Source organism: Mytilus edulis, chromosome 10 (genome assembly GCF_963676685.1).
Source record: "Mytilus edulis chromosome 10, xbMytEdul2.2, whole genome shotgun sequence".
Lineage (NCBI taxonomy): Eukaryota > Metazoa > Mollusca > Bivalvia > Mytilida > Mytilidae > Mytilus > Mytilus edulis.
The window spans coordinates 30,016,466-30,042,773 of NC_092353.1; the positions used below are offsets into that span (position 1 = coordinate 30,016,466).

Sequence of the window (26,308 nt, forward strand, 5' to 3'; positions counted from 1 at the left end):
GGAAGAAATGATAGTATTGGAAATGTTTCTTTTTATAATTTAATCTTTTTTAATTCTTAATCCAAGAAATGGTTCATGCGAAGACAACGTAATCAGCAAATTGACATAACTCGAATTCGTTTTGATAAAGCAACGTACTTCCTTGTTTGCTTATTCAAGTGCTAATAAATTATGACATTTATCATTTGTTTCTTCAAAGATAATGTTTTAAAGACCACCTTGCATTTAGGCTTTAAATGTTACTTTATCTCAGTGGGATCATAAATTCTTTTAAATATTTAATTCATTCCTGCATATCAACAATAAAGCGACTTATAGATTTTTAAACATTTTTTCGTATTCATTAACTATGTACTGCTTTTTGGTGATTTTGTGCAATTTTAAAAATGAATTTTGTACCATTCAACGTATCACTAGTTCGATAAACTGTCTTTTAGGTATGAAATACCATTTAAGTTAATATGAAAGAAATATTATGCTCACAAACAGATGTAGAATACTTGTTTCTCCCAACGCAGATGTGTGTCCAAACTGCTTGGGTTACCTTAAATTATTAGTGTTTTTAAATCTAATGTTTTAGTTTTTGATACGTTGGAATTAAAAAAATTGCCATCGTGGCAACAGATAAAAACATTATATTTGCTATAAGATTTGAACTTGGTATCTTGCAGTTTACAATTTTCCTGCATACTAAATCACAAAATAATAGTTAAGATAATTTGAATGTGACATGCACACACTGTCGATTATTTAAATGAGTGGACATAGGTCGGTTTGCACCGACATTTATCCAATGCTAGCGCTAGATCAATCCGTTCAACCGCACTTTCGAAAGTCCACCGTTTAAAAAATACTTATGTTGATTTGGTTGAAGTAAAAATAAATGTGAAAACAAATCAAGGAAAGAAAATTGGAATATGTGATCGGACCAACAAGATCAAGAAATGCAAACAAGATGTTTAAAAGGGAGGAGAAGTTCCTACGGCAGTTTTAGGATGAAAGTTGTAGAATCCGATACTCCAACAAAGAACCCATTATAAGTTGAACGATCAGGGGATTTTAATAAAACTTCATATTTGAAATCAGCAATGGTGGGTTAAAATGGTACTGTGTGAAATAGATGTTGTATTTTTTTTGGTGCTAAAACGTGAAGCTAAAATGTCCGTTCCCCGCTAGAATGTCCTATCGATTTGCATAACGAAATCAAGGTTGTTGAAATGTCTTGATAATAAATAATATGGCGATATAAATGCTATGTCTACCATACCAATCAAACATGTATTTATTAATTATTGCTTGTCAATAACATTTTAAAACCATTTTAGTGCTTACATCTTCTTGCCGACTTGTTTCTTTTTATTATTATGAGGCTGACTTCATACAGGAACTTCTTAGGAAGAAAGACAAAAAGTTAGCAATATCCTTTAACTCTACTTTCCGATATATATATATGATGTTTTTTCACTAAATAATTCAAAATTTGGTGACTATGTCGAACGCATCTATCCCATTGAACTAGAGATAAAGGATACAACAGATACATGCAGTTAAGTCTGCATCATATTTTGACTTACATCTAGAAATTGACAATGAGGGTCGATTGAAAACAAAACTTTACGACAAAACAGATGATTTCAGCTTTCCAATTGTGAACTTTCCATTTCTAAGTAGCAACATTCCAACAGCACCTGCATACGGTGTATATATCTCCCAATTGATCCGATATTCCCGTGCTTGCATTTCCTATCCTGATTTTCTTGATAGAGGGTTGTTGCTCACAAGGAAGCTATTAAATCAAGAGTTCCAAATGGTGAAGTTGAAATCATCTCTTCGTACATTTTACGGACGCCATCACGGGTTGGTTGACCGTTATGGAATGACCGTTTCACAAATGATATCAGATATGTTCCTTACGTCGTAACTACAATCCCTTTCCCTTTCATAAATGTGACCTACCGAATTAGACTATTTACCGGATTTTTTATCTCATAAGCAACACGGTGGGTGCCACATGTGGAGCAGGATCTGCTTACCCTTCCGGAGCACCTGAGATTACCCCTAGTTTTTGGTTAGGTTCGTGTTGTTTATTCTTTAGTTTTCTATGCTGTGTCATGTGTACTATTGTTTGTCTGTTTGTTGTTTTAATTGTTAGCCATGACGTTGTCAGTTTATTTTCGATTTATGAGTTTGACTGTCCCTCTGTTATCTTTCGTCCCTCTTTTATATGTCCCAGTGAAATTGAGATTATGGATACTACTAAAAATAGAAGGCCTGTTTCATATCTTGATCAGTAAAATACATACTACTCCATCTTTTGGCGTTTAGTACCTATTTAAAGTTGATATGTTTCGTTGGTACATATTCACAATATACTAACTTCATTACACAAACGTTGCTTCAACAAAATTATGAATTAAAACGTCTAATTGGCACTACATAACATTTATAGTCATGACATGATGGATCGCTGCCATTTGTCGTGACATTATTTCGCGGTTTTAGATCTTTAAATGCAGGTTCAGCCGTATGATCTGTAATAACCAACTGTGGCACAGAAAGACAAAATATAAAGCATACCAGTTATAGACCTTTCAACCTTAGCATCGGCTTTTTTAAATCATCAATGATATTAGGCAAATGTAAACCAGACGTGCTTTTCGTTTACAAGAGACTCACTAGTGTCTGAGCAAAAAATTGATAAACCATCGGGAAATCTAGGGACAAAGTATTATCCTCTCTGTTAACACTGAAAACTATCAATGTTTGTCAAATTTTAGCAAGGACGCTATCAATTGTGGATTCACGGGAAAATGTTCTGGTCTAGAGTAACAATAGAAATAAAACCAAAACTTCCACTCCTTGTTATCATTTTCCGTCTTAAAAGAGAGGCGAGAGATACCAGGGGGACAGTTAAACTCTTAGATCGAAAGTGATCTGACAACGCCATGACTAAACTTAAGTAGCAAACGACAAGTACAGCAAAATTTAGATGTCTGGTGTAAAATTGGTTTAAAATGTTAGTATGCGATTAAATTCCTGGAGTACTAACTTCAATTATTGTTTTAACTGTCTCTATACCTCTCTGGAACATGCTAATTTTTCGTATAAATATACAGCTAGATCAGAGAATGTCCGAGAAAAATTTCCAAAGAAATTGATTGATATGCAGCAAAGATTGGCGCTTTTGAAATTATGTTGCTAAGCAAAAACAGCAGACCTTATATCGATGTAAACATTGCATGCGAATAGATCGAGAGGACCGCAAATAAAACTTGTACAAAACTGTACAAAACTGGAGACGACCTTTCTGAGATCTGTATACAAAATAGTAAAAATATACATACTTCTTTCTCGACTCTATCAAAAGAAGAGTAAGTTTTCTTTTGTTTTCGTTCACTGGAAATCACACTGAGGTATGTCAAAGATCGTCTCGTCCTTTTTCTAAAACAGTTCATCCGAAGATACCAAGACTTTGATAATTAATATTCTGTATTACCCTCATAGATTATTCGCGATTGTCTTGAAGTGTAGATTCTTGGTACTGATGTTGTTTATCGTCCTTATTTTGTTTTATTATGTTTTTTCATTTGTCTAAGTAAATTATAAAAACGTACATTTTTTAAAATATCCTTTTTGCATGGCTCGATACTTGTGCATTTCGCCAACGTGTTGTGATGTGGTCATTTTTTTGTACACTTGTCTTTCATTTTTGCTTATATGCTTATGTTTTGTTAATTTTTAAATACATTTGTTTTTTGTTGTGATTAAGATTACACTCTAATGTTGACTGCTGAACCCTTTTTGACATTTTGATATACCTATTGTGTCTGTTTGTTTTGATTACACATTTTATTCAATATAATGACATGTTACGCGACTATCATACAAGTGCGAGGGTTAGCTAGCTATTATACAAGGTTTAACCTACCATTTTCTACATAAAGAATGCCTGTACCAAGTCAGGAATATGACCATTGTTTCTATTCGTTCTGGTTTTGCAATTTGATAAAGTATCTTCGGATTTGAATTTTTCTTGGAGTTCTGTATTTGTTTTATTTTACTTTTTAAATATATATGAACGTCAGTATAATATATCAATATGTTCTAGAAACTCTGTTTTTTTTGTCATATTGTTGTTTTTGTCTTCCTGGTTTATTTTACTATAAGCAACCAACACCTACTTAACAGATTTTTATATCCAATTTGATAACGTGTGATGGGTAAACGACAACGTAAAGCTGTAAATAATCTTTTAGAGCTCGTGGTTTTAGAATTACTCATTTCGATAAACACGTATGTGTCCGTTTGAAATAGCAAAAATGTGTTCTATCTCTTTCAAAGGTAACCCTTTGACTTAAAAAATATAGTTTATACAAATCTAATTGCAATATTGCATGATTATCTTTGTGTTATCTTAAAACCAATAAAACCATATAATGCATGTATAAATATTTTGCGTATCTCTGTGGAAACACGTTAGTTCAAGTCATTGTTATTTGTTTTACTTGAAGTTTGTTTTATCAATTAACTATAACTGTTTAGTTCATAAATATTCTTTAACAAAACTTTTGAAGCATAACATTGATTCCCCTAACAATTAAAATGGAAAAGTATATGTCATTTGATGAGTCTTTTGTAGACGAACCGCGTCTGGCGTATATATAAAATTTAGTCCTGGTATCTATGATGAGTTTATTTGCATTAAATCTTTGCATTCTTCTATATTAAACACCTCAAAGATACCAGGCATGAAATATGAGTTGGGGAATATAGATAAATTAAGAAAGAGTGTTGTTGTCTATGCCTCTCAAAGATGATTGAAATCTCTTTACTTATGGTCCCATATGGAGCGTAGTCTCATATCTGATAAAACGCTATATGTTCATTACTAAATACAGCATGCACGTGCACATACATAATATTAAAAAAAAAATGGTGCATGCATGTCTGATTTTTCTCTTTAAATATAATTTCACTAAAGTATACAAATAAACTAAGCAATGAAAATGTATTTATTTTTCCATTTCGATGACATTTCGAAAGTTTTTAGCTTCTCCCAAAAATATATACACATTTCATTACCGCTTGGTCAAGCATTGATTTTGTTTCAAGTTCCGAAACTTCCAATAAGTTTCATAAGAAGTAAAAGCAAATTTCACACGTTTTCACTAATCATTATAACACATTGAATGAAATTTAAAAGGAATTAAAATAAACTTCCAAAACTGATTTGTAATCGTTCCTGTGAGTTAAACGATGGTAAAATGGCCTAGATGGATATACATGTGTATGTTTCCTTCAAATTTGAACTTTTTATCAACTATTTATCAACTTCATTTATTCAATATCTGCTAATAACATTGAGTGCCTAAATACTCAATCTCAGATACTTTTTGTAGCAAATAATTTAGATTTTTGTCATCTATAAAATATATTCATAGAATACTAGTAAATGACTTTCAACATACTTATCGATTATATTTACGAAAAAGTTTAAATATTTCAATTTTTAGGCAAATATGGTTTTGGGAGCATCATCTCCTAGGACACGCAAAATGTTAGTGTAAATTTCATATTTTAGTTACGAATCTCACGATCTCAAAATTGAAAACCTCAAAAGATGCAATAAATTTTATTAATATAAAAAAGAAGATGTGGTATGATAGCCAATGAGACAACCATCCACAAGAGACCAAAATGACACAGAAATTAACAGCTATAGGTCTTCGTACGGCCTTCAACAATGAGCAAAGTCCATACCGCATAGTCAGCTATAAAAGGACCCGAAATGACAATGTAAAACAATTCAAACGAGAAAACAAACGGCCTTATACATTGTTATTTATATAAAAACAAATGAACGAAAAACAAATATGTAACACATAAACAAACGACAACCACTGAACTACAGGCTGCTGACTTGGGACAGGCACACACATACATAATGTGGCGGGGTTAAACATGTTAGTGGGATCCCAACCTTCCCCTAACTTGGGACAGTGGTATAACATTACAACATAAGAACAAACTATAAAAATCAGTTGAAAAAGGCTTAACTCTTCAGATGGATATAAATACAAGAAGACGTGGCCGGGTACTTGTACATCCCGACAACAAAAAGACACTAGGAACAGATCTGAGAGTACTTGCAGTTATCTTTAACTAAGACTAACTTATCAATCTGTACACATCCAATATCCAATAGATTTAGTGTAAAGACGTCATAAAAGAGTCAGAGAAAAATATGACCTTGTGCAATGCCAAGTCAGACAGATTGTAGTTCCATAAATGTGTATACAAACAATATTCAATGATCTTATTACAGTGTTGAGTTGGTAACCTTTTAGAATAAATTTATTTAAAGGAGCTTTTACAAGAAGTTTACAAGGATCATTTCTAAATTTCCGGGCACGGTTAACAACATTTCCGTAAAAATGAGGATGTGCTATCCCGTTTGAAATAAATTTTCTACAGGTATAACCAAACTTCAAACTCAAATCATTATATCTATGGAAAAAAATAGTAAAGGATTTAAGTAATTTATGGTAACGATATCCCTGGTTTAATAATTTACCAGTAATACATAGATAGCGTTCGTTAAAATCAAATACGTCACAAAAGACACGGGCATAGCGAACGAGCACCGTAAGATGGTGCCAAAGGAAAATCACCATCTAAAAATGGAAAATTAACAATAGGCAACGAAAAATCTATTAAAAAGGGAAAAAACCATTGCGGTCTTTTGTCGTAAATATTTGTATAGTTCCCCGCGTGGAACTGAATTATGCAAATCTAGAATAAGACAACTATTGCTGTTTGTTTAAGAATCATTTATATGAGTCTACATTGGTAAGAGTCTGCGGTATGATAAGGCATTCGTGATTATTTATAGCTAGAAGTAAAAATCCAATAAATACTAATTTCACTATTCATTTTAGGTTCCCGTTCGGTCATAAAGCTCTTTATTTTTCTAGCACTAACACATCCTTGACTTTTAAATTTGCATGCATGACTATTTTTGGGGAATCCAAATAAAGCTCTCCAATTTGAATACAATGTTATTTTCGAATCGTACAGCCGATAAAGAAGTACTGCTTTTATTATTTTTCCATCTAGGCACATACAGAGCACTTCCTTTACAAAATAACACAAGCATTTAGGGACTACAATAATAATAACATTAGAATATGAAAATTGCACAATAACAACTTGTTGAGGTTTAAATGTGTTTTATGAATTTATTTCCATCTTAATCATCAATTCAGTCGTCTGTTGAAACCTTAAAGATTTTTTGTCAATATCGTTTTGTTTTTATAAAGGGACGTACCACCACTACTCACCGTGTATGAAATAAGTCCCGCCTCCCTTTTTACCTAATATGGAATATAAAGGGACGTAACACCACTACTAATCGTGTATGAAATAAGCCCCTCCTCCCTACTAACCTAATATAAAATATACACGGTCTCCACGCGGACGCTTTTATCCAATCAGATTCATAGAAATGTATAGAAGGTAAAATAAATACCAAATATGAAGGTTCTGTTATAATGTTGTTACATAGAAATAGGCAGCATACATCATGCAGTATACATATTGAAATGTTATTTGGGTATGAATGACTGGTGTTTTTGTAAGGCTTTGTCTTAAATTGTCATTATGAATAAACATAAAGGTTTAGGAAGACCAAAAAGTACTTGATATTATTGGTAAGCCAGTGGGGTTCCGTCGTGCGGTCGTAAGTCCATGTTATTCTGAGGTTTACATGTTGAAATGTACTGCACTAATATTTATTCATGTATTTTTTCTCTGCTGAGTGTTCTTGTGTTTCTTTGTATTGTATTCCTGTCACATTGTGTTGTTATTTTAGCGGTATTTTATTGCATTGCCATATAAGCTTGAGGTTTTGCTAGAAATAAAACAAGGTTTAACCCACCATTTTTTCTTAAAATGTCATGTATCATGTTAGGAATATGGCACTTGTTATCATATAGTCCGTTTCTATGTATCTTGGCGTTTGTTTATATTGCAGTTCAGTGTATCTGTTATTCCGTTGTTTTCCTCTTATTGTTGATATGTTTTGCCTTTTTTTTTTACATTTGGAGATGATTTGCAAGTTGTAGTGATTGCTTCTGAAAAATAAGGAATCACAGACAACACTCTATAGGTTTGAATAGAATAAAATTTAGGTGATTAAGAAAATATAAGAAGCGATCAGTACCTTTTACAGAATTTTGAGCAGTTAACAAACTTCATAGTTCTCCTTCTTTATTTTAATTTAATGATGTTGGACGAATGATAATTGGATTTCACGCCTCTTGTTCACAGTCGTATTCGTTCCTATATGTTTTTCTTTATTAATATTTTAGTTTATTAACAAATGCTGCTTTGATGCCCCATCTACGATAGTAGAGGGCATTATGTTTTCTGGTCTGTGCCTCCGTTCATCCGTTCGTTCGTTCGTTCGTCCGTCTGTGCGTCCGTTCGCTTCAGGTTAAAGTTTTTGGTCAAGGTAGTTTTTGAAGAAGTTGAAGTCCAATCAACTTGAAATTTAGTACACATGTTCCCCATGATATGATCTTTCTAATTTTAATGCAAAATTATAGTTTTGACCCCAATTTCATGGTCCACTGAACATAGAAAATGATAGTGCGAATTTCAGGTAAAAGTTTTTGGTCAAGGCAGTTTTTGATGAAGTTAAAGTTACATCAACTTGAAACTTAGTACACATGTTCCCTATGACATGATCTTTCTAATTATAATTCCAAATTAAAGTTTTGACCCCCAATTTCACGGTCCACTGAACATAGAAAATGATAGTGCGAGTGGGGCATCCATGTACTATGGACACATTCTTGTTGTTAGTGTTATGGTAATAGCAATAAAGTCAATTTTCACAAAGAGGAACGTTATATAAATTAGACACATATTCCCTCTCAGAGATGATAACATTGTAGACAAATTTATAAGTTTAAAATGTTTGCTTAATGAGAGTTTGTGAATTTTTTAAATGTTTAGATTTTGCTAAACAAATTAATGTTTAAATAACCTATTTCTCTTAATAGTGACAAGAATACTTCCTGATACCAAATGCATATTGGCTAAATGCCAGTCAAACAGCTTTTATCGCTAGTTCAATAATCCTTAGCCAGAAATCAAAACACTTCCTAGTAATTTATAAATTTGAAAACTGATAATGCCTGCACGTTCATATAAATTCATTTAAGGTGCAAGCAACTAAGAAATCAACATATCCTACATGTGACAATGTCGAGAGTACTAGTTCCGTACATTTTAGCATCCATATATTTAACAAGTAAGTAGTTTCAGGCAATTTACTATTTAAGTAAATTCCAATTTAAACTTCGACATGAGTTTGGGAACATTTGTCATTAAATCTTAACTAAGTCTTTAAAAGTATGTAAATTATTTTTCATTTTTATTTCCTGGTCTATGTATTTTCCTTTAAATGCTGACGACACAATCTTTCTTTATGACTGATCGCTTTAGTGGCAAATATTTTAAGCACTTTTTTACGATTTCAATTGCGATCTGTCTGGCTAGATATTTGTTTTCTTTTCATTCCAGTATTTTTCACCAACCTTTTTTTGCTACATGGCCTTTTAGTTTTTACTTGAATGAAAGATTGTCAATATTTAAGCTCATCTGGATCAAATGTTATATTATTATTTAATGTCCTTCGTAGCGATTTGTTTTCAGAAAAGTAATCTCGTCTGAAACATTAGGCTGATTATAAACAACATAGTGTAAAAGAGGCACTCAATTTATTTACATCTATTGTTTCCATTGAAAATGTTTAACTCACTGCGGTACCTTATCTTGAAAATGTTTAAAAAAATGCTAGTATTTGGTTTGTTTTCTCCCTTCCTGAGTCGATAATCTAGTAGAAATATGTAATGATTTGTTACACATCCTATTGGAGTTTCGTTATGCCTTTGCATAGTGATTCCTTGTTTTTTTTCGACTTGTAAATTATTGTATTTGGATGCTCAAATTAACACAAATAAAACAGATGTTATATTTTTGTCTTTCAACATATAGAAGTGACCTACTTACAATTCTGTTGTGACATTCATTGATATTTATGGGTTTTTTAGATTGTGTTCCAAACTTCACTTGCAACAATTTGTTGTAAGCATTCTCTGGCTATTACATTTAATCTGTTTTCAAAGATGGGTTTTAATATACTGTTTGAGACATTCATAAACACGTTAAATAAAGGTTTTTATAAGCCTTTTTTATTTAAAGTCAACTGTTTTGTTGTGTAAATTTTGTACTTTTATTACGACCCAAAATGAATTTAACTGTATATCAATTTAAATTTGGGAGGATATTAAGAATGACGATAACAAATAGCTGTTTAATGTCCAGTTGTAAATTAAAGCATTTTTAGGACAAATATGTAACTGCAATGTGATAATTAACCCTGCTTAGAAACTATTCACAACGTAATAAGAACGAAATGCCATTCTATCCGGAAACATTACGCTGCCTTTGAAAGGAACTTTGTCGTCCTTGGAAATTACCCGTTTGTTTTGGTAACGGTCGTTGTTAAAAGTACTAATATGTATGACCAGCATAAAAGGGTTGAAAATTACCGAAACCTATACCAACAACATTATCAACATTTGAGCTTGTAATTCAAGTGAAACAATTACATCATCCATTGTTTTGTTATTTTTTTGAAAGCGTATGTAACAACACAGTAACCTCGTGAAATATTTCTATTTGTATACGGAATGGTATGTTTAGGTATTAATACTGATTCACTTCATAGGGTATTTGCATCGAAAATAAACACATTTATTCTAAAACCAGTTGTTTGCATGCTGTGTGTTATCTTCTTCTTATATATTTTATGATGGTATGATGCTTAACCTCTCACGGGAGGTATTGCGCTTGATTATCATATGATGAAGACATAAGCTTTCAATCAGTTTATGAGGTATGGTGCTGGCAGCAAATGCTAGTGGTCCCTTTTTAATTTATGTATCATTGTCATTATGCTTAGTTTCTCTTGTTACCTATTCTGACATCGAACTCATAATTCTTTAAAATTTAGTGTAACTGGGCGAACGCGTGTTGCTGTGTGTTTCTTTATTCTATATTGGCTAGAGGTAGAGGGGAAGGGTTGAGATATTTCAAAACATGCATATCCCCGCAGCATTTTTGAGCCTGTCCTAAGTTAGGAGCCTCTAGCCTTTGTTTGTCACTGAACTAATACACACTATTATTAAGGGCAGATGAAACCCATCATCGCGTGCTGTATTTTCTTTTTGCTTTGAAGACCCATTGTTCGGCTGTTATCTGCTTTGTTCGGATTGTTGTCTCTTGTCTCTTTAACATTTTCCCCATTTCCATTCTTAATTTTAGTATTTGCAATTTTATTGGATCAGATCTCTTGTAGTGTAAACGCAGTGTTTCAGAATTAACCAACGGAGATCGTTAGGATTACAGAAATGGTTTGATTATATATCGATTCAAATACAGATCGATTAACAAACGCCAGTGTTTTGTCACACTCTTGTTAAATATATTTAGAAGAACACTTGTATTTAGTTATTTTTCTACACGTGTTATACTTCATGCAATGTGAACAAAGGTTTTTTGGAAAATGTAAAATATAGTGGATATTTGAAGGGGTCATTATGTTGAATGTTGCACTGAACTCTATGAAGAATGTGTGATTTTCAGTTATACAAGCAGCAGATCCATGTAAAACGCATGATGTCCTTCGGGATGATACCAGATCGGCTATTCGAGAGCTTACTTCAACAGAACATGAATCATGCGATCGTCGTTTAAAGCTAGGATGGTATAAATTAGAGGACCCCATATTAGGAAACGAAACAGATATGCCAACACAATGCATTCCAGTTATGCGATGTGGATCAACTGCTCCCATCTGGCTTAACGGTAAATATAACGTAGTTGCTTTTTATACAGGATTAATTTATTTCTTAACACTTAGGGGACTTTTATAACTAACTATACGGTATAGGGTTTTCTCGTTGCTTGAATCCACTTCATTTGAAATTTAGATACTGTAGATAGTTGTCTTATTGACATTCATACCTCATCTCCTTATTTTTATATGGAGATGTTAAGGTAAAATGTTGTAACGCTTTACTAAGGCTCAGGATAAGATTCGAATATCACGGCCAAGGTCATGTGTAAATTTCCAACAAATTTATGGCTTCCGTAAATTATTTCTTCAATATGATGTTTTTTTGTTGTAAATGTTGATTTTACCGTTGGTATCAACTTTAAATTGAAAAGAGTACTGTGAATGGCTTATTTCGTCTCGAACAGGTTTCTCTATAAGAAGTAAGTTTCGTGCAATAATGAACGATTCAGTATCCAAATTGACGTGTAGATAACCTAATCCATTAGCTGTAAAAATAACAACAGTAATTGTATTACTAGCCAAGATTCAAGCTAAAGATTGATCCTTTTGAGTTTTGTTTCGATTTTAGTTGTGTACGCTACAAACTTAAACACTGACATATATTATGTGTTGACTGACTAATAGTTACTATAACACTTTTGATGTAAAAATAAGAAGATGTGGCATGATTGTCCATGACACAGAAGTTTAAAACTATAGGTCATCGCACGGCCTTCAAAATAATCAGATTAATGGTCATGAAAAAAAAATCCGAAGATGTATAAGTACCGAAACCGTTGAAGAGCTATATGTCAAAAATATAAATACAAGTAGCTTAATCCATCTAAAGCCAACTTTACCTGAGGGAGTTTAAACATTAGTTTCTTAATAATTTATAAACGGACAATTTAAGTAAATAGTAATCAAAGGTACCAGGATTATAATTTAGTACGCCAGACGCGCGTTTCGTCTTCATAAGACTCACCAATGACGCTCATATCAAAATATTTATAAATCCTAACAAGTACAAAGTTGAAGAGCATTGAGGATCCAAAATTCGAAAAAAGTTGTGCCAATTACGGCTTAAGTAATCTATACCTTGGATAAGAAAATCCTTAGTTTTTCGAACAATTCAAAGTTTTGTAAACAGGAAATTTATAAAAATGACCACATTATTGATATTCTTGTCAACACAGAAGTGTTTATTACTGGGCTGGTGATACCCTCGGGGATGAAACGTCCACCAGCAGTGGTATCGACCTAGTGACGAAATAGATATCAAGGGTACCAGGATTATAATTTAGTACGCCCGACGCGCGTTTCGTCTACATAAGACTCATAAGTGACGCTCATATCAAAATATTTATAAATCCAAACAAGTACAAAGTTGAAGAGCATTGAGGATTTAAAATTCGAAAAAGTTGTGCCAAATCCGGCATAGGAACGCTCAAAGCTAAACATTTAAAATCCGAAGATGTATATGTACCGAAACCGTTGAAGAGCTATATTTAAAAAATACCTAAAATAAGTAGCCAAAATACATCTAAAGCCAATAATAATTTCAAAATTTATAAACGGACAATTTTAGTAAAGTTTGTTAAATCATGTTAGTACCGAAGTACTGACTACTGAGCTGATGATACCCTCGGGGACTGATAGTCCATCAGCAAAGGTATCGACCCAGTGGTGTAAAAAATTGAAAACAACACGTTTTATAATTTCTTGCGAAATTACAAATGTTAAACAATTCAAAAAATTCAAACAAGAAAACTAAGGCCTGCTTTATGTACGAAACAATGAACTAAAAAATCAAATAATATAAAGCAACAAACGGTAAACACTAAATTGCAAGGTTCTTACTTGCGAAAGGCACATACAGGAAATGGCGGGGTTAAACTAGTCCTTAAACACGGACAGAGGTGTAACAGTAAAACATAAGAAAAAGCTATTAAATCAGTAGAAAAAGGATTACATCATTAGATCGATACACTAGGACACTAAGTATTAATCTGAGAGCCCTAACAGTTAACATCAGACATAGGATGTTCACCTAAACGGTTACATATATCAATTAATAAATCAAAATTGATAAATTTATATCGGTCGGGGAGGACGTTACGAATGAGATCTACTCTAACATCGTTAGGTTGATTTTCTAGGCACATTATGCATATTCTAACGCCTGGTATTTCTTAATCATACGAAATCCGATGGACATAAGGTATACTTTGCAGTTGTCACTACACATAGGCAGACATATACATATATTTATTTACAGTGATTGTTATGCTTCTTAAAATAGATTATCATCCTGTAATTATACTGAAGAGATGAGTAAATGATCATTTCTGTACACTAAAAAGAATATATCGTGTATTGTATCAGAGATCCTTGTTTAATTCATACGAGAAGGTAACACCTTCCGAAACGAAATCCTATTTTTATAAGCTAGGAATAGAGGAGGGGATAAGGTCTCTTCGCAATGCTAGGCGGTGTTGTCGTATAAAGAGTACATGTTTCATCCCCGGTCGGAGAGGAAGGTACGAGTCATATCTATTCTAACATCGCTAGGCACTTTATACATATTCTAACGCCTGGTATGTCTTAATTAAAAAAAATCAGATGGACAAGGTATAACTTACAGTTGTCACTACACATAGGCAGACATATACATATATAATATATATGTTCGAATCCCGGCGAGGGAAGAAAATTTTTTTTGCAAAAGCAAATTTACAGATCTAACATTGTTGGGTTGATGTTTAGACGAGTTGTATATATATAATTCAGATCTAACATTGTTGTGTTGATGTTTAGACGAGTTGTATATACATTAAGTACACAGCCATGTATCACCATCATTGCTGGTGATCCGATGGTTAAATCTGTTGTAGAGTTGTCACTGACTCAGACGTACTTATAAATATAATTATTTTCTGTGACTGTATCTTGCATTAATTTGTAGGATCCTTTACTATAGATAATTGAGCTGATCTGTAACAATAACATCTCCATGCCTTATATAGCATGTACGGTAGTACGACGCTAGATTAAAACTGACGAGGAAAGGTAACACACGGCCACTGAATCATTGACGATCATGATAATATCAAGAAATGTGTTGTGATTAGTTATAAAAGGTACCAGGGTTATAATTTAGTACGCCAGACGCGCGTTTAGTCTACATAAGACTCATCAGTGACGCTCATATAGAAATATTTATAAAGTCAAATAAGTACAAAGTTGAAGAGCCTTGAGGATCCAAAATTCCTGTAGAAAAAAGCTATGGATTTTTTTAAAGTTGTGAATTTATTATAATATTTCAGTTATTAATTAACTTAGTGGTATTTCAATTTGACAGGAACTCTTCCGAAGACAACCGGTCAAGTGGAAAAGATAAAAGCTTGTAAAAGAGGTTTTCTTTCTTGCTGTGATGATGAATTTCAAATAGAAGTGAAAAACTGCGGCACGTTTAATGTTTATCATTTATCACCACTGACAGGTTGTATGGGACGCTATTGTACAGGTAATATTATTCATTAGTAGAACACATATTTCACTAAAAACGCCTGTACCAAGTCAATAATATGACAGTTGTTATCCATTCATTTGATGTGTTTGAGCTTTAGATTTTGCCATATTATTAGGGACTTCCCGTTTTGAATTTTCTTCGGATTTCAGTATTTTTGTGTATTTACTTTTTACAGGTAATTAAATTATACCTGTACAATGTAGCAGCAAAATATTGTAAGATTGTCGTTTCCTACCATCGTTTGCTAAGTATCGAAAAGTACAACATTTTCCCAATCAACAATGTTAATTAAATACTCGAAATAAAAATTTGGCATTATTTTAAATCCCGAATGTGTGCTTCGGTTATAGCATTCATAGCATACACCATGTACATTATTTAAAATTCAACAGAACTATATACTATAAACCCGATTTCAATCGAAACTTTTTATTGTAAATAAGATTCCTGAAGAGGTTAAATTGCAAATTAAGAGCTTTGCCGGTACACACATATAGTAATTATTACCAACGTTTATTACGTATTAGGTTCTTAAAAGTATAATTATGGTTAAGCAGGTAAGCAAGTAGTGTGTGTCTATGGTCAAATCAACCTGATGTACTATAAGCTTTTTACATATGTGACGATTCCACAATTCTTTATTTAGGATAATCATGATGGATGTAAATGTGTGCTTAAGGTGGCTCGGGCGTATTCGAAGTTTCTATCAGAAGTGCCGTATTTTTAGTTATTTTATTCTTTAAGGAAAATGAATCAAATTGGTCGAAAAAAAATAGGGGGTCACGGACCATTTAAGCTCAAAATTTTACTTTTAAATAAAATAAAATTGAGAAAGGAAATGGTGAATATGTCAAAGCGACAACCACCCGACCATAGAGCAAACAACAGCCGAAGGCAACCAATGGGTCTTCAATGTAGCGAGAATTCCCGCACCCGTAGGTGTCCTTCAGCTGGCCCCTAAAATATGCATAATAGTACAGTGATAATGGACGTCATACTAAACTCCGAATTATACACAAGAAACTAAAATTTAAAATCATACAAGACTAACAAAGGCCAGAGGCTCCTGACTTGGGACAGGCGCAAAATTGCGGCGGGGTTAAACATGTTTATGAGATCTCAACCCTCCCCCTATACCTCTAGCCAATGTAGAAAAGTAAAAGAATAACAATACGCACATTAAAATTCAGTTCAAGAGAAGTCCGAGTCTGATGTCAAAAGATGTAACAAAAGAAAATAAATAAAATGACAATAATACATAAATAACAACAGACTACTAGCAGTTAACTGACATGCCAGCTCCAGACCTCAATTAAACTGATTGAAAGATTATGTCTTCATCATATGAATATCAGGTACAATCCCTCCCGTTAGGGGTTTAGTATCATACTATCATAAAATATATGAGAAGAACATAACCCGTGTCATGCCAACAACTGTTTTTTTTTAGAAATAAATGTGATTAGTTCCGATGCAAAGACCCTATCAGTGAATCAATGTTAAAGCCAAAATATGCAATCTTTAACCATTTTTCAATGAAATGATAGGGAAAATAGAGGTGTTGACATATTTTTTTCGGAATATAAAAAAAAACGTTCTATGACAATTGTTCCAAATCTGTAATATGAAAAGCTGGAATACAGCTTCAAAGAATGAGCCAATAAAAAACATAGGTCACCGATAAGGAAAAAAAAAAATAGTTTGCCTTACAACCCAAATTTTGGCGGGAAAATGGTAAAAATGGGTGAAATGTCATTTTGACCCTTTAAAAAATACCGATAATAACGAAAATATTCTATTAGTCACATAACTACAATGATTTAATATTTCTAATCAATCAAAATATTAAAAAAAATTACGACAAATACTTTTGTAATTCATGCGTGAAATTATGCGCAGTCGAATAGTCCCGAGCCACCTTAAGTGTATTTCATGTAAATATGAAAATTCTTCAGACACTCAATTTGAACAGATTTCTCAACCAGAGTAACCATTAATTTCCTCTTTTAGTTGGAAGAGCAAAATGTAAACCAGGCACTTCATCCGAAAGCGGATATGAACCATGTCGCAGTATGTTATACATTATTTGTTTATTTAAAATATTCTTATTCAGCCTTTTATAGTCAGGTTTTCATTAATAAATGTGAACTTTATTTTGCTAAGTGTAGTTTATGTAGAAGTCTGAAATATAGAACTTGTTTATGATTGCTAGTTTCTCATCCAATTAATAATAAAATTCGAATACATTATTATTATTTTAAGATTGATTTTACTAGTGTGATCTTCTATAAATCATATTCAGTATTGTACCTTCATCTTATGGAACATTTTAGTAATATCTTGATAAAGATTTTTTTCAACATGTAAAATTGTTGATCTTTATATCATAAACATATGACTGTGTCATTACCTCATTTGATTCATCATTTATTCACAAAAAATGGGTTTCTAGTGTAAGGGAACTATATTATTTTAAATTATTTTGTGATGTTCCGTTACGTACGAAACTACGTAGTGGGACACATCAATTAAATATCGAGGTTGGTAGATATACCAATAGTCGGAGAGAATTACAATTATGCACGTTGTTGAAGACGAATGTCATTTGTTAAAGTTTGTTCTGTTATCATTCATGTAAAGTCGCGTTATTTACCAACATACTACTCTTCTTGATCATATATCTATAAACCAGATCAGTTGTTAAAAGCTGCAAATTAAACTCTGAATTTTAAAGTACTTAGTATATAACTATCGAAGACACCATGGTAAATGAGATGTCATATTACTACTAAACATTGTACATTTTTGTTGTTTTCAGCTGTTTATCATTTTGTCACATTTTCAACATATATTTTGATTGCTGTAGAATGTATATGCTTTTTGCAAAAAAAGCAAATCATTCATGCATAGTGAACATTTTAGGTAACGCTTATGCTTATCTTGCTTTTTAATTCTTAAGTATCATCTGCTTGTTGCACCATATTTAAGTTAAATATAATACATTGCTTATAGCGTTTTGTAAAAAAAGAAAACTATTAATGATGTTAACATAGTATTATAAAATATTTCGATTAAACAATTGGACATATATACTTACATAAAAGACTCTGTATAACTTTTTAAATGGAATATGTTTTAATTTTTTTCTTAAACCAAGAAATAATGGAACGTCATTCAAATATTAATGTATATATGCAAAATATAATCATTTTAACCATTTATTAATTCGACAGTTTACAAAGTTAATTGCTTATATATAAAAACCTATTGGAATTTTCATTCTTTATTATGCTTCTCAAAACATGAATTTCTGTTTTGATTACTGTACACTAAACATAATCGGGTATAGACTGACAGTAGTGTCATATCTGATGTCACAAGTATCTTCATACAAGCTTAGGTAAGTATATACTTATAAAACAAGAATTGTGATGAAAAATCACAATTTTCCTATAGCATTTCAGTCAAATACGACCAATGGTAATGAGTCTAGGGTAGTTTTCAGGAGCTTTTTAGAGATTGATTATACAAGTAATTAGCAGTATTGTAAGTCTGGGAGAGTATTTGTCTCATAGTTTGAATGATTTGATGATGTACATTATTCCGAAATGTTTTATTTCTATCTCTGGAAATGATAGCTGTTTCCAAATGAATTTTTGCATACTTTCAGTTACTCAAGTTAAATATATTAAAGATCTCTCTGTGTAATAACGAGTAGCATGTTTTCATATCAGATATTTACAATAAAATGATGACTCCGATTCGAATACGAATAAACAGAACGCAGGAAAATATGAAAATGGCTTTGTAAATGTATAGATACTAAAAATTTTCAACAGTACCTGCATTTGGAGTATTTTTTCTGTCTGAAACGATATTCCAAAGATTTGGTTTCCTATTTTGATTTTTAACGTAATGATAATATTAAAGTTTTATGAAACAAGTGACCAGTGAAAAATAATGTTTATCCAGTTCTTGAATTGATGCATGCATATATCATAAACCTAGTCTTCTGTGCAAAATTTTATCTTTGTTTACGCATCAAAATCGTACAATCGTCAAAAAAATATTTCACTCCGTCAGTGTTGATGTAAAAATATGGCAGCTAATTAATTGTCGTATCTTGAAGCCGAAGTTTTCCGATTGTCACCTTTGTAAACAATAAAAAAAAACATGGATATTGTGCATTTGTGTAAGCATGTGTATAACATTAACATTAACATTAAGTTTATTTTGATGACGGAGCGATGTTTACGTTTATTGTATCTATGCCACGTTGGTTTGTCACCTTCGCACTTTCTATCAACGGATTTTCACGAAAAAGAACACACTGAGGTTTCCGCATACGGGAAACAATGTCGGCGAATTGGTGTCTGAAAACCAACTTTAAAAAAAAGCAAATTTCTTATAAATTTTGACAATTTAAGAATTTTCTTCAGATAACATATACATGTACATATGTTTTATAACAAGCACTTGCTATTTAGTTATAAAAGTACATATGCATAATTTATTTTTGTATTTGGAGTTTCATATGACTTTAACAACTTATACTTATACCTATCACCACATGGATTTTCACAAAAATAATTAATAACAACACAAATCGTAATTCTACAATTTAAAATTCAATCATGACAGGTAAATAAAAATAATAACTTCTGTTAAATTAAAAGGAAGTGTCGATTTTGCATGACACATGATTTGAACATAGCAAGAGAAGCTTACCCTGTTGATGTACTCGGTCTCGTTCCTTTTAGTTATGTCTTTAGTTTTTGTTTGATATCATGGTTTGTCTTCTTTCTGGATTTATTTCAACATCGGTAGACTTATGTTGCATACATTATTCATAACTGTTCTTGATACTGTGGGGTTTTCTGAGGATAAATTACCTTTCGAACTGTCTTATTCATGAAAATTAATTAAAACATTTGTGTCTCCCCTTATGTTCTTTTCCCTTATTGTAGAGGCTGATGTCACGTTCAACGTTAAACCACGTATTAATCCGCATATTCCAAATACAGATCTTTACTCACCACAACGACAACTGACCTTTCGGTGCACTGGTAGTTATAACAGATATAGTAATATGATATTTGATATCAAATATATGATCGACGGTACCGAAATTCCATCAAACACAGCAAACTTATCTTACAGTGAGATCTTGACAAGAGGTGCACTCAAAGCAAGCGACTGGACAGTGACTGGGCGAACACTTGGATTTAAGGTATAACTATTTCAATATTAATATCGAACGAAAATATTTTGTTAAATATTATAAATAAAGATCCTACTAATAATTACTGTTAGAACTGGGAACTTTGATAGTTTTAAAGTTTATTATAAAAAAACAAACAGTGCCCCTAATTTAAGCAAATACATTGACAAAATGAGCTGTGACAAGTAATTGTTTTCTGTCTTAAATTGTAAACGTTGAAAATCAATCAATCTTGTCAGATAATTACACAAATAGCATTTATAAATGAAAAGAGATAAAGTCTAAAGTTAAATGCATAAATGTAGTATTATATGTCACTTCGAAGTCCAAAACAACTTATTGCTAAAACAATTGCAATAGTTGATGATTTTTCAAAAAAAATCTTTCGTATTGCATCCTTTAAAAATAAATTAAAAAAGTTAGATATTAGTATGGAGATTTCTAACATGTGTCTGCATATTGGCATTATTGCAGCCAACTTTTTTTATTTTGTGCATAAATACAAAATGGCCTTATTTTGAAAAAAAATCCGTAATGTCTAGTTGTGATATAATGCTTTACTCAACAATAGATTTGTTAATCGATGTTTTTTACAAAGATATTATTGTGTGTACCATTTCTTTTAACTTGAGGCCATGGCTCATAATCTTTGCGATGTTATGTTTTTAGTGGGGTTCGTGTTGTTTATTCTTAAGTTTTCTATGTTGTGTCATGTGTACTATTGTTTGTCTGTTTGTCCTTTTCATTTTTAGCCATGGCGTTGTCAGTTTATTTAGTTTGACTGTTCCTCTGGTATCTTTCGTCCCTCTTTTATGTCAAATACACGGATTTCGAAATCTTTATGACGTCAAATTAAAATCACAAGCTACCGTTTTATTTAAGTGTCCAGATTATACCAATTGTTCATTGATCAACGGATAACGTTATTTTGAAGGGCTTGCATAATTTTACTTTTTTCACAATTTCAGAAACCAAATAATGTCTCGAAATCATACCTCCTTTTATAAATGTAAGCAACAATTACATACACAGATATTTCCTCATCATATTTGAATATCAAATCTTGTAATGGTAGCACAGTATAATCCAACTAATATTTTATCTTACGGAGACCCTCTATCGCAAGCAGTAAATCAATTTGTTAATGCACTTAACATTTCTTATTTAAGGTGAAATGCTTGATACGAGTAAAGAAAAGAAGTCCAGGTTCAATACCTAGTTTGTATCAAGAGAGTGATGAGTTTTATGCAGGACTTAAGGTAAACGTTATGTTATAAAATGAAATCTAGCATACAGATACGAGTTATTATATATTTACCAGTTTTATAGGTTCAATCTCGCTAAGGTTTTTCTTTCAATATTCATCTTTCATCTTTGTAATTTATCGTTCAATTCGCCCACGTCGTCTACCTGTAACTATGCCAGTGATACAGGTTCACGAAATGAAGTGATCAGTTTATTTTACAGACCACAAAGTGATGTAGTACCGACTACAAAGGTACCGAGTGTCAGACTTCGAAAGCTGATGCAGGGAAGGAGATGCTAATTAAAAAAAACCTGAAACAATGGTCGAAAATATTGTATACGAAAAGCCCCAAGAGACATACATTATTTTTTGCTATAAATTTGGCTGTTAGTTTTCTAAATTGAAATGTTTCATATTTTTCATATCGGGGCCTTCTATGGCCGTCTATACAGTATGAGATTTTCTAATTGTTGAAGGCTATAGGTTGCATCTAATTAGTTACATCCACTTCATTTGAACTTTGTTGTAAAGTTGTCTCATTGGCAATCATATATCACAACTATATAGTAAAGATCATAGATGATGATATCTTTCTATTCATCTACAGTGACACCTCTTTAGCGTATACAATGCAACATGATTTGAGAACAAGAAAATGTTTGGTTTTATTAAATTGAAGGGTCGATGGATTGCTGGTCATACATGCCTTTACAATGTAGCAACTTTTTTGTGGTCCACAAAAGTAATGGACGATTTAAAGACATTTTTAAACGATATCCTCTTGTTCTGTTTTACAAATGTGAACTACTGTAGTATTATGTATTAAGATAAAGGGCGAAATAAACTCCAAAAAGCATAAGCGACCAAAACTTTTTTTGTATACCCTTAAAGGAAACTCTACGTTAAAGGTACTTAATAAGCCAATCTCTTCTCTTGTCCCCTTACCTTCATATATTAGATGTAATCGAAAACAATGCCTCAAATGGTATAAAATATATTTTTTTTCTTTTTCAACGTGGCACCCATACTTTTACTGCAAGTAAAGACAAGATTTATATATGTAATGTCATATGTTACCTATTCACAAACCATTCAGTATATAGTCATGTCACATTGACTTTCAGCATATGATGAGTTTGTGTATTAAAAAGGTCGAAAAACATATCCGATACATCTTACTACTAAAACAAAGGAAATCAAACCTCCTACAACATCATTTTAGATTTATAGCTATTCATATTATTTCATTAAAATGATGTTTAGAGTGTTCAAATATCCATTATCTTAGCAAATATTTGACTTTGGGCGTTCCCGATGAAAGTGAATCCAGAAAAGCGCTCCGGACGTATTAAATTATTAAAAGTTTTGTTTTCATTTTTTTTCAGATACAGGTTAACATGTATCATTGTTAACATGTATTGATATGAACTGAAATGTACAGACTTGTTCCATCAACTAGAATATGATTTAAAATATATTTAAATTTCTAATAATGCAAAAGACAACATACACATGATGATTATTATAAAAGTACATGTTTGCTAATGAAAGGTTTGTATTTAATAACCTTTTTTTCAATTTTAGCTGGTTAATCCACAAGTGACCGTTTTTGCTGGCGAGAGTGCTAAAATACAGATAGTGTCGACGGTTCCCGTGGCTTGTTATACTAGATCTAACGTAATTAACCGATGTAAATTAAGTTTTGAAATGCTTGACTTCATAGAGGTTGGAAGTGATGCCTGTAACCGTAGTACAACTACAATTCCGTCGGCTTGTGGTCTAGTTATGGATGGATGGAGATGGAACAGTCCAACATCAATGTATGTAACAACTCTGAGAAATCCAAAGTACCAGTCTGATTATACAGCAATTGTTAAGTTAAGGTGTACAACTGGAACCATTGATTCGTTATGGAAAAATCTAGAAGTCCCAGATGTAAAGGTAATCCACTTCAAATAGCAAAAATGATAAGAAAAAAATGATTTTGTCATGGATTCTATTCTAGTCCAGAATGCTTGAATGTTTTGATTGTAGTTGATGCATATAAACCTTTAAAAATCTCAAAAAGTCGTTTATACCTCTATGTAAAATTATGTCATACTTTTTACACCTGATTCATCTCTCAGCTTGGGAAAGTATGTTCAATCGATAATAATTTTGTCTAAAGTTACATTGAATTAAGAAGGGTACACAAAAAGAACAACCTAAATTCCGGAATGTTCATACGTCTGAATCACATAATACATAGCTGCAAAGCTTCTCATCAAGTAAAATATTGTTGATATTAATTTAATCTTGCTTAATTTCTTAATTGATAACAAAAACCCTACACAAACGTTACAGTCTTAATGACGAACAGGGGCTATATATTTGTTTTTGGCTTATCTAACGAGGCACATTTATCGTGTATAAGATCCAAACTAGTACCTCTAGAATAGTCGTCCGATCAGAAATTATTTTCCTAATGTAAAGTTACTGTTTGATTATGAAATAGCGATTGATGCATGCATATCACAATATACTTACGCTGACAACATGTTCACATCCAGCTCTTTTAATAGGTCATGTTATTCCCGAAGATTAATATGTTTCTTGTTGAGAACATTTCAAATGGTAAACGAGTGTGGACTATCGGTAAAATACAATTGCCTCTTATTGTTTGGACATCGAGTACTTTTTTTTTATCTTGAAATTCAAATTACGTGCATAGTAGCTCATGTTTTTTTCTCTTTTGAAAACAGATAATTCGTGCCTATTTGTATTTAATATTTATTAACATAAAGTTCATACATATTCAGTCTTATATCTTCAGATACATATTAATATAGAAATAAAGAGATGTGGTTTGATGCTAATGAGACAACTATCCATCACAATAAGAAAAACCCGTACCGTATGGAAGGCCACGAAATGGAAAATATGAAACAATTCAATTGAGAAAACTAACGGCCTTATCTATAACATAACAATGTAATACGCAAAACAATTACTTCAGACTCGAACCAACAACTACCACTGAACTACAAGCTCCTAACTTGGCATTGGTACTTAAGGTGGTACCTAACACTACAGGGAGATAACTCTGTAAAGTCAGCTAAACGTTTTAATTACGTTGTGTTGTAAAGGGAATATTAAGCTTCACAGTGATCAATATCGGTGTTTGTCAAACTGCTATATAACCAGTGTAATTTTTCTGATAAAATGGTTGGTTCAAAATTTTAGAAATTTTTATATTTTTGTTAAAGGGTCAAAGTAGATACTTTGTCAAAATTTTATGAAAATTAAACGAGCCAAATTAATTTTAGTGAAAGTGTTAGGTACCACCTTAAAAAAAATGTCGTTTGATTTGTAATTTTTCCGATTATGAACTATTCCCGATTTTAAGATTTTGAATGAGTGTGAAATCGAGAGGCTGGTGATGCAATAATGGGAACAGACGAACGCCTGTTCACTAACCGATATTGCAAATTTGTGTATTCATACATTCCCTCAGTGTTTTATGTTATGTTGAATTTTCTCATCCTAAAAAAATCAATAGATTTAGAACATCGGTAAACTATATTCGCCCTGATTTATTTAATATCAATATATTATAAAAAGAGTTTAAATTGCATTGCAGGTTTTAATTAGAAATCCCGTAACAAAGAATTATTATGCTCACTGTATGTCAAATGAGGATCCAAACATCCATACTTCCGACGGAAGGTAATGTAATGAGTATGCTTTGGCTTGCAGACAACGTTTTATCATATGCATTGCAATGATTTTGTGTGTTTGATAATGAGGTTTAGATAATGGAAACTATCAGCTAACAGTTGAGGGTCAGATTACTTAAGTAATTGTTTAGGTTTACCTTCAACTTTTTTCTTTTGTTTTGAAAACTATCAACAATATCAGCTATATCAGGGAACCTCTATGAAACATTCCGGAATTTGAATATCAAAGATTTTAGATTATAAACATTGAAAGATTTTTAAAAGAATTTACATATATCAGTTACTTCAAATATTAATCTGCGTACTACATTTTATTTGATACTATTTTACTAAACTTTTAGCATCGAATAGCATTCATTATCAATATTATATGATTTGTAATTGATAAAAAAGACTCCTTTATATTTCCAATAAGTATTAGTTTTGATAAAGAATGTTTGTTAGTCATTTTTTGTATTAATACTACAAATTAGTAAGTATAATTTAGAGGCTTTTGAGGAGTTATCAGAGAGTATTCTTGGGGATTCGCATTTTATTAATACGATGGGGAACTTTAAGAACATCACATTATGATTAATGACAAGTTTTAAGGATAATTAATTCGAAAGTAGACACCATTTGCATAAGTATAAATGACAAATAAAGGCAACAGAAGTACACCGCTGTTCGAAATTCATAAATCAAT

The 26,308-nt window shown here is 32.0% G+C and overlaps 1 protein-coding gene across 1 annotated transcript in view; it reads left to right on the forward strand.

Annotated features, from left to right (window-relative positions):
- Nucleotides 1-9,169: 9,169 nt before the first annotated feature.
- Nucleotides 9,170-26,308, forward strand: part of LOC139490858 (von Willebrand factor D and EGF domain-containing protein-like) — a 29,362-nt gene continuing 12,223 nt past the window's right edge. The window contains exons 1-8 of the mRNA XM_071277935.1: nt 9,170-9,316; nt 11,716-11,937; nt 15,270-15,434; nt 17,451-17,510; nt 20,408-20,670; nt 21,831-21,920; nt 23,492-23,848; nt 25,527-25,612. Of these exons, the coding sequence (XP_071134036.1) occupies nt 9,268-9,316; nt 11,716-11,937; nt 15,270-15,434; nt 17,451-17,510; nt 20,408-20,670; nt 21,831-21,920; nt 23,492-23,848; nt 25,527-25,612 (1,292 nt within the window). The 5' untranslated portion in view covers nt 9,170-9,267. The remainder of the gene's footprint in view (nt 9,317-11,715; nt 11,938-15,269; nt 15,435-17,450; nt 17,511-20,407; nt 20,671-21,830; nt 21,921-23,491; nt 23,849-25,526; nt 25,613-26,308) is intronic.